We start from the raw sequence: 10338 nt of genomic DNA on the forward strand, positions 1-10338 counted from the left end.
TTCTCAAAACGGAAAGATCTCTTCACATTTCTATTATCACGATCAATCAAACTTAATAGAATAGGTGAGTGATCAGACCTATCCGCTATTAATCTCTATTTCTATAATATAATATAATATATATCTATGTGAAAACTGAAAAGGGATCCGTTGATTTGATTATGGGAGTAACTCTCTAAAGTTACTCCAAATCTCTACCCTCCATTTCATTTAATCTATCTCTATAATATTAATTTTTATTGTACACAGTATATTGGTGGATTAAAATTAAGGTATAATAGGAAGATATACAAAAACATACTTTCTTTATTTGGTTTTCTTCTTTCTTTTCTAAAACGACAAATAAAAAGGAACGGAGGGAGTATATAGTTAGGATTCTTTGACACCAAATCTCAACCGTCTATTTTTTTCAATCAAAGGCTAATAATAGTTTTCTATACGAGTTAGGATCCGTTGACACCAAATCTCAACCGTCTAATTTTTTTAAAACAAAGGCTAATAATAGTTGAAATTCTGGCACACTAGTATTAAGATGTTGTACTCAACGCTTCACCACTATAGTACACTTTAATGCGTGAATAAATGATCCAACATCCAACAGCGCATACACAAGGAATAATAAACTAAACAAAACTGAAAGTAAATTAACACAGTAATTTGTTAACCCAGTTCAGCATAAGCCTACTCTGGGGGATACCAATCCAGGAGTGAATCCACTATGATAGTATTAGTTTGAAGCCCTCAATAAACCTCCCGTTTATGACTTCTCACCTAATTACCACCCGTGCTATATCCTACCTAAGACACACCTAGGTATGAGAACCTCCGCTCAACTCCTCTTAATCACAGCCACTGTGATCGTACACATAACAACTTGTAGATGAAGACACACTTCTTAAACATTCACCAATTCCGTACTTCAAAGCTTAGGAATGGTTCACACACACTATCTCCTTGCTTAGAAGCTCCAGAGATATTACAATGCACAAACACACAGTTCCTAGTCTAGTGGGAAATCAACACAAGACTTAGAACACAATAGACACAATACTAAAACCTAAACTCACGCTTTGTAAGACTCAAATCTGGTTTCAGTGAGTTGAACAATGGAGTCAACCTTCTTTAAATAACCTTCACGAGCTCAGGCTAGGTCTTCAATTAGGCTTTAATAGCTCAGCATGATTAATGGTCCCTTCAAGGAATATTCTTCAATTAAAATGTTTTGTTTCCTTAACTTGAAGATCTGATTAACAAGCAACACTTGATCACGAGATCCATTAATAATTATGCGTGACAACGCTCCTTATCACAAACGAACATTTATTGTGGATTCCAAATTTAGAACTTAGGCGCGAGATCTCACCATACACAGGCCCGGCCTACTGGATGTGGTATCCAATGTTGAAGCATTGTACCGAACATCTTGCTTATACTGGATGATGGAAGCATGTAGTTCCACATCAGGAAAGATCACATGTTTTAGCAAAATGAGGCCAACTATACAACGCCAACAATCTCCCCCTTTGGCAATTTTTTGGCTAAAACATCCTAGGATTATTTCAACCGTTCTAAAGGGATACACAAGCTACCTTTTCTTCAACTCAACGTAGGCACACAGTCATGAAGTAAAGTAGAACAATTTAACATGCTTGTTTTAATAACCCCTCATATAAAAATAGCATATTTAATATGTATCAATTTAGACCTTCAGAGGCATGCAACAGCGGAAGGATAAGCACAAGAGCCTCACAGGAATTTGCCAATAGAGAGTATAAGATTCTCATAAAAGAAACACTGGGGAAAAATAAATTCCCTCAAAGCTGAGAAAAATAAATTCTCAGGAACAGATGATGCTTCAACATGCAGTAGCACATTGTGTGCTAAGCAGGAAATATTGCTCCCCCTCAAAGGTAGAATCGAGTACCAGGATCATGTTACTCCCCCTTAATTCATGCATAGGGTTATTCAGATGATCCAGCATCTGGTGGCACATCAAAGCCTCAGCAATTATTCAGATGATCCAGCATCTGGTGGCACATCAAAGCCTCAGCAACCTATTATGGCATACAATAACTGGCATACAATAACTACTCCCCCTTTTTAGCCACAAAATAGACAAAATGGGAACTGCATAAAAAAAATATCCAAACGCAGTGCAGATAGTAGCAGAACATAAAGTGCAGACAAAATATTACACACCATGCACACTAGGTGCTAAATTCAGGGCTCAGCCCACAGACATGCAAAACACAAAGATCCAAATAGAGAAACATCAGATTTAAACAGAAGCACTTGGGGAGGAATCACTTTCTTCTCCTTCAGCATCTGAGTCAGCTTCTTCTTCACCACTAGAACCATCATCACCTGCATCAGCTGCTTGAGCTGCAGCCTCTTCAACCCTGAGAGCATGTATCATCCTTTCAAACTGCAACTTCTTTTCATCTAGCTCTTTACAGTTTGCTTCCAGCATAGCAATCATCTCCTTCCTTGTCATAGGAGTGTCAGTAGCAGCATTTGATGGTCCAGCAATATCTGGAGCATGCTGTTTACTGAACAGCTTCTGATGAATGGCCAAAGGAGTTGCCCTTTTCTTAGCAGACTCATCCTCATGCCTTATATTCGGATGTTGGGACAAGATGATGTCACAGATCAAGGTTGGAAATGCAATGGGTTGCTTGGTGACAGAGGTTTTAGCATGCTGCACAACTTGATTGAAAATATATAGACCAGCATTAAACTTAGTACCAGTACCAATCATATAAATGAGCTTACCCAGATTTGTTGCAATATCAGATGCATGTGTTGTAGGAACCCAGTTGACAGATGCAATACGATTCAAGATGGCATACTTTTGGGTTAGCTTGACAGCAGGTACCTTCGCCTTCTTTGGCCAGGTTTTCACCTTTTCAGTTGTGATAGTTTTGCAGACCACATTGTCAGATACATCTATGTCAGGGTGAGGATCATCAGCATTACCTAGTACCTTGTTGATCATACTTGGAGAAAATGTCACACATTTTCCTCGAACAAATACCTTCTGAAATTCTTTGTCCAAGGGATTGTCACAACCTACAGGAATGTTGACAACAAACTCCCTAACCAGCTTCTCATAGCAGGAGCCTAAGCCCCACACAGTTTTGATCAATCCAGCATCATTGATCAAACTCACAATCTCTTCACATTCCAGAATATCTTTACCTAGTTCCCTTTCCAGAGCCAATCTTCGTTTGCAAATGATTCCCCATCGTTGAGCATAGGATGGAAGATGAAATGAAACATTGTCACAAGGAAAGTCTTCAATGTCAGGAGCAACAACTTGAGGCATGGCCTTCTTAGCAGACATAGCCTTCTTAGCAGGAGGCTTGATGCTTGAATCATCCTTTTCAGCTTCAAAATCAGAGTCACTAGATGGTGCACTCTTCCTTTTCAGTACACCCTTTTTCTTTTCAGGAGGAGGTATAGACTTGCTCCAACTTTTCTTAGGACCATACTTGACAGGCTTCAGAGTAGTGTCCTTTGCTTTCTTGGTGACAACAGGGGTAGTGGTAACAGCAGGTGCAGGTGTAGTGGTCCTGCTTCTCAGTCTTCTCCCAATTCCTTTCTGAGTAGGTGGAGGTTGCAGATCTTCTTCAGAGGGGACTTCATCAACATCTACTATGTCCTGCTCTTCATTGGTGGTTTTCTCAGAATCTTCACCAGCTTCATTTTCTGGTTCAGAATCAGCCACATCTTCAGGGGTACTTTCTTTGTTTACTTCCTCTTCAGTGGAAGCTTCAGTATTAGATCCACTGCCAAACGACCCAGTGGCAGTGTTAGCGTGTGGGCTAGATCCTCCTTTGGATGCTTCAACATCCTTCTCAGCATCAGTTGGTATAGAGGATGGTTCAACACCGGTTGGGGCATCGGTTACAACAGCCTTTTCTTGAGATTTTTCAGCAACATCAGTTATGACATTCGTGGGAACTGTCATATTCTCAGGAACACTAGGATTATTGCTCACACCAACATTCTCAGCAATATTTTGGGTTTTTCCTAGGGTTTCAACAGTACTAGGGTTTTCCTCTACAGAAGGGTTTTCTTGATTCACCTTTTCTGACACAGATTTAACAGACGATTCAACATTCGCATTTTTGCCCGAGGCAACATCATGCGATTCCACATTCGCAGTTTCAGAAGGATCCTTATTCAAGTATAGATCAGACATGCTCAAACCCCTTTTTATGGGAGATTGGGGTTTCTTCTTCTTAGACCTAACAGAATCAGACTTAATAGAGATTGAGGGAGACGATTCACTTACTTTCTTAGTGGATTTTGCAGACTTCTTCTTTTTCGAACTAGTAGCAGGGATACTTGATATGGGTGTCGCATTGACCACAACAGTTGATCCTTCCTTCTTAGATTTTGATCTTGTTTTCACAGCATCAACAAGTTTGTTTTTGATCTGAGTGGAACCGGAGGATTGAGACATTTTCACACGGAAATTGTTGAAGTTTTTGAAGTTTTTGATGATTTGCGATGATGGTTTGTGTTTGCAGATCGCAGCAAAGAGTTCAGAGGAAGTTGAAGGTTTTGGAAAGGAATAATGATGATATGAGAGATGATAGCGTGTAATTGAGAAGTTATGGAAAGTTATTTTTGTCTTTCCTTGATTTACGTGCGCCAATAGTTGAAATTTGGAGAAAAAAACGGTTGCGCGCACATAATGCCTTAACTGCTATAATTCCTCATATAGGCAAATCCCCAATTTGCCCCTAAGCCTTTCAAACTGATTTGCATCTAAAGCTTTGGTAAAAATATCAGCTACCTGTTCTTCAGTTGCAACATGCTCCAATTTCACAATATTATCTTCCACCAAATCCCTGATGAAGTGATGGCGAATGTCAATATGCTTTGTTCTACTGTGCTGAATAGGATTTTTTGAAATATTTATGGCGCTTAAATTGTCACAGTACAATGTTAGAGCATCCTGTTCAACATTGTATTCCTTAAGCATCTGCTTCATCCACAATAATTGAGAGCAACTACTCCCAGCTGCAATGTACTCAGCTTCTGCAGTGGATAGAGAAACACAGTTTTGTTTCTTGCTAAACCATGAGATAAGATTTTCTCCTAGATAAAAACATCCACCAGAGGTGCTTTTTCTGTCATCTGCACATCCAGCCCAATCTGCATCACAATATCCCATCAACCTAGCATTGTTGGTGTGGGAATACATTATTCCATAATCAGAGGTTGCATTGACATACTTCAAGATTCTTTTTACTTGTGTAAGATGGCTCATCTTTGGCTCAGCTTGGTACCTAGCACATACACCAACAGCAAAGGTGATGTCAGGCCTACTTGCTGTGAGGTACAGTAGGCTCCCTATCATGCTTCTATACAGGCTTTGGTCTACATCTACACCTTTCTCATCCTTGGTTAATTTTAGATGTGTGGCAGCAGGTGTTCTTTTGTGTGCAGCATTTTCCATGCCAAATTTCTTTATGATATTTTTAGCATACTTGCTTTGAGACACAAATATTGTGTCTTCCATCTGTTTCACCTGTAATCCAAGAAAATAGGTTAATTCTCCTACCAAGCTCATCTCAAATTCAGACTGCATCTGTCTCACAAAGTGTTGGACCATCGGTTCCGCCATCCCTCCAAAGACTATGTCATCAACATATATCTGTGCTATCAACAAGTTTCCATTCATTTCTTTGACAAATAAGGTCTTGTCATTTCCACCTTTCTTGTATCCTTGGTTAATCAGGAATTCAGTTAACCTTTCATACCAAGCCCTTGGTGCTTGTTTCAAGCCATACAAAGCCTTTTTCAGTTTGTAGAAATGATCCGGATGATTTGGATCTATGAAACCTTTGGGCTGTTCAACAAATACTTCTTCATGAAGATACCCATTTAGAAAGGCGCTCTTGACATCCATTTGGTAGAGTTTGAGTTTGAGGATGCAAGCTACACCAAGAAGCAGCCTTATGGATTCTAGTCTTGCCACGGGAGCAAAGGTCTCATCAAAGTCAATTCCCTCCACCTGAGTGTAGCCTTGAGCTACCAGTCTTGCCTTATTCCTTGTTACTGTACCCTTCTCATCAGACTTATTCTTGTATATCCATTTAGTGCCTATGACATTTACTCCATGTGGTCTTGGAACAAGGTCCCAGACTTCATTTCTCTTGAATTGATTCAATTCCTCTTGCATTGCTTCAATCCAGAACTCATCAGTAAGAGCCTCTTTTATGTTTTTAGGCTCAAATTTTGATACAAAACAAGTGTTTGAGATAGCATCAATCTTTCTTCTGGTAGCAATGCCCTGGTCTGGATCACCTATGATTAGATCTTTAGGGTGATTCTTCTGTGTCCTAATAGATGGTGCTTTTGCTGGGGCAGGTGCAGAGTCTTGATCAGATTCATCACCTTTTAATTCAGACTTTTCACTTTGTGTCATCTCATCAGAGTTGTCAGGAGATGGTTCAACATCAGTTTCCACATCCGATGGTTGAGTGGATGGTGCATCATCAATCACAACATTGATCGTTTCCATAATGACTTTGGTTTTTGTGTTATAGACCCTGTAGGCTCTGCTATTCAAGGAATATCCCAGAAATATACCTTCTTCACTTTTAGGATCAAGTTTTCGTCTTGGTTCTCTGTCAGCAAGAATGTAGCATTTACTCCCAAAAATGTGAAAGTGTTTCACAGTTGGCTTTCTTCCCTTCCATAATTCATACAAGGTTGCAGATGTTCCCTTTTTGAGTGTTACACGGTTGTGTATGTAGCAGGCTGTACTCATAGCCTCTGCCCAGAACTGATATGGAAGACCCTTGGCATGAAGCATTACCCTAGCAGACTCTTGAATGGTTCTATTCTTTCTCTCTACTACACCATTTTGTTGTGGTGTTATGGGAGCAGAGAATTCATGTTGGATACCTTCTGCTGCACAGAAGTCATAGAATTTGCTATTCTCAAATTCCTTTCCATGATCACTTCTGACCCTTATGATGACAGACCCCTTTTCTCTTTGAAGTTGTACACATAAGTTTCTAAATGTTTCAAAACTATCTGATTTTTCTCTAAGGAAGTCTATCCATGTAAATCTAGAGAAATCATCCACCATAACAAAAGCATACCTTTTTCCTCCAATACTTTCAGTCTGCATAGGTCCCATCAAATCCATGTGTAACAATTCAAGTGTTCTGGTAGTAGATTGATGTTGAAGCCTTGGGTGCGCCACCTTGGTTTGTTTGCCTATCTGACATTCTCCACATATTGTTCCTTCGTCTATCTTTAGCTTGGGTAATCCTCTGATTGCTTCTTCAGCTATGGCCTTTTTCATTCCTCTCAGGTGTAGATGACCCAACTTTTGATGCCAGAGTTTGACTTCCTCATTTTTGCTTATGAGGCAGGTAGACATATAATTTCCTTCTTCAGACACCCACAAGTAACAATTGTCTTTGGACCTTACTCCCTTCATTATCAGTTTTCCTTCTTCATCTGTAACACGACATTCAGATTGTGTGAAGTTCACCTTCATGCCTTGGTCACATAGTTGACTGATGCTAATCAAATTTGCTGTAAGTCCTTTTACTAACAGAACATTGTCTAAGTTTGGTAACCCATTATCAATTAGGTTTCCAATTCCTTTTATTTCTCCCTTAGCTCCATCTCCAAATGTTACAAAGCTTGTGGCATAGGACCTTAGGTTGGTTAGATACCCTTCCACTCCAGTCATGTGTCTAGAGCATCCACTGTCAAAATACCAATCTTGTCTAGATGATGCCCGCAGTGATGTATGAGCTATCAAGCTTACACCATCTTCCTTCTTCTTCCATTCTTTCTTGACATTCACGTTCTCAGATTTGGGTTCAAGTGGCCGTGAATTCTGTGGATAGCCGTACAGTTTGTAGCAATAAGGTCTAATGTGCCCTTTCCTACCACAATAATGACACCTCCAATTCCTTCTTTTAGTCCTAGATCTTGACCTGTTGTATTGATGGTGAGGCGGGTGTTAAGGCATCGAGTTAGTCTGGACATGCTGCTTGGGTTTTAACCATGTGTCAGTTCCCTGATGTGTGGGAGGATGAGGAGGTAGTAACCCACCACTAACAGGAAAAGTTTTATCAATGGGGGTAGTGATTGTAGCTTTGTTGTAACCCATTTCTTGATCCACTATCTCGTAATCAAAGCCAATAGGTTTCTTACCAGCACTTTGTTTTAGCAGCATGGCTTGAAACTTTTCTTCTCCTGATGCAAAAACTCTAACTTGTTTTCTAGCATGCTCCAAGTCTTCATTCAGCTTTTCAATCTCTTTGTTGAGAGTCTTAATTATATCCAGACATTCATTCTTCTCGGCCTGAAGTTGACAATTTGTCTCCTTTTGTTTTTCCAAGGCTTTGCAGAATTCATTGCTCCTGATGAATAAGTCCTTATAGGTAGCCAGAAGTTCTTCATATGATGTTTCATCGCATGATTCAGCATCAGATTCATAGACACCTGTCAATGCATTGACAAGTTTAGCAGATTCACCTTCATCTTCTTCTGAATCATCCTCATCTGACCAAGTAACAGCAAGACTCTTCTTCTTCTTCAGAAAAGTAGGACATTCAGACTTGATATGACCAAATCCTTCGCACTCATGACACTGAACTCCTCTAGATGAAGTACTTTTGTCATCACTTCTGGTCCTCCTTGAAGGAAAATTGCATTTAAAAACAGAGTAAAAACGCAGCGGAAATTTAAGATTTTCCTTCGGTGGATCCTTGCGAATGGACATGATCAGGGTTTCGATTATTACCTTTGAAGAACAATTCCTCGATTCTGAATTGATCACAAGAACCGCACGATCGCAGTACCTCTAGCCGGTCCACACGAACAGTTTCCGTTCACCTCTTAGTGCTAGCTTCAAGACGACGGTAGAGGGAGATTTAGTGCGGTTAGGGTTTTAGAGAATTTTAGGGTTACTCTAAAATTCAGATTATGTGTGTAACTCATGACTGAATTACATAAGGCTCTATTTATAGAGCTTATTATGTTGTCTTCAGGCCAAAGTGGTTATTGGACTTCATAAGCCCAATAACCTACTGTAACTAATCGCACCCCACTAATAAGTCATACTTATTTCTCCCGTCATTAACTGTCCTTATGTGTGTGACCCTGTAGGTTCCTATGACGTTGGCAATAATATTAATCTCAATATTATAAACAGTGAGCGGTATCTAGCAACACATCACTGCTACCCAAGTCACAAGAATGTCACGTGATCTGACAAACCTTTCCGTGATAAAACTCGTGTGTATAATTACCCTTTTACCCTTATGTCTATATTGAACACAAGGCATAGTACGTCACCCTTGTTAAGTTCAATATTGGGCCCATAGACATATCTCCTGTTATGTAGGAGGGGTAAATTCCATCTAGGTCACTCATGTCCCTCAGCATGATTCGTGGAATACCCATCAACCAACCTTATAGTCATCCTGTTACGGATAACTTTGAATGGCGACAAAGTACTACACTCCTACACCTAGGGAACATAGTGGTTTCAGGTCGAAGGGTGGAATACACCACTTATCACTATGAGAATATCTTATGACATTTCATAACATACTATGTAGTATTCTCATGGTGGGTCAATCCGATATAAATATTACTCTTAATATTTATATCTATGTGAAGACTTGATAACTCTTTATCTATGATCCGTGAGATGTGATCATCAGTCTATCAACATAATAGTCTCTACGTTTTGATGTTATCCCAATTCACATTAAAGCTCGACTACGGATGTTTTAAGAATAGTGTTCTCATGTGTAATGGATTCTCACGATTAAGTCACACTTAACGTTCCATTCAATGAACTTACTATTCTAGGGACTCTATTATTATTTAACACATAAACATAATAAAGAAAAGCCTTTATTTAATAAGTAAATTATCCAATACAAGTATCATGCAATTATAAATAATTGGCCTCTAGGGCTTACACCAACAATCTCCCACTAGCACTAGAGCCAATCAGGCATACTCCTAATACCTATGCCCCTAGTGTGGCCCTCATGCTTCGGCTGAGCAAGAGGCTTTGTAAGTGGATCAGCAGCATTGTCAAGTGTTGGTACTCTGCATATTTTCACATCTCCTCTATCAATTATCTCTCGAATAAGATGATAGCGCCTGAGTATGTGTTTGGACTTTTGGTGAGATCTAGGCTCCTTAGCTTGTGCGATTGCACCATTGTTGTCACAAAATAATTCAATGGGATCCACAATGCTAGGGAATATGCCAAGTTCAGTAATGAACTTCTTTATCCAAACAGCTTCCTTTGCTGCATTTGATGCAGCGATGTAC

At 39.6% G+C, this 10338-nt stretch overlaps 1 protein-coding gene across 1 annotated transcript; it reads right to left on the reverse strand.

Annotated features, from left to right (window-relative positions):
* Positions 1-2278: 2278 nt before the first annotated feature.
* Positions 2279-4468, reverse strand: LOC123888206. The gene has a single exon (XM_045937179.1). The coding sequence runs from the start codon at positions 4466-4468 to the stop codon at positions 2279-2281; it is 2190 nt and encodes a 729-aa protein (XP_045793135.1).
* Between the last annotated feature and the right edge of the window lie 5870 nt (positions 4469-10338).

The sequence above is a fragment of the Trifolium pratense genome, linkage group LG1, assembly GCF_020283565.1.
Source record: "Trifolium pratense cultivar HEN17-A07 linkage group LG1, ARS_RC_1.1, whole genome shotgun sequence".
NCBI lineage: Eukaryota > Viridiplantae > Streptophyta > Magnoliopsida > Fabales > Fabaceae > Trifolium > Trifolium pratense.

Excerpts from the sequence above, each read along its gene's own strand:
- LOC123888206 (XM_045937179.1), bottom strand. The coding sequence starts at position 4,468 with ATGTCTCAATCCTCCGGTTCCACTCAGATCAAAAACAAACTTGTTGAT.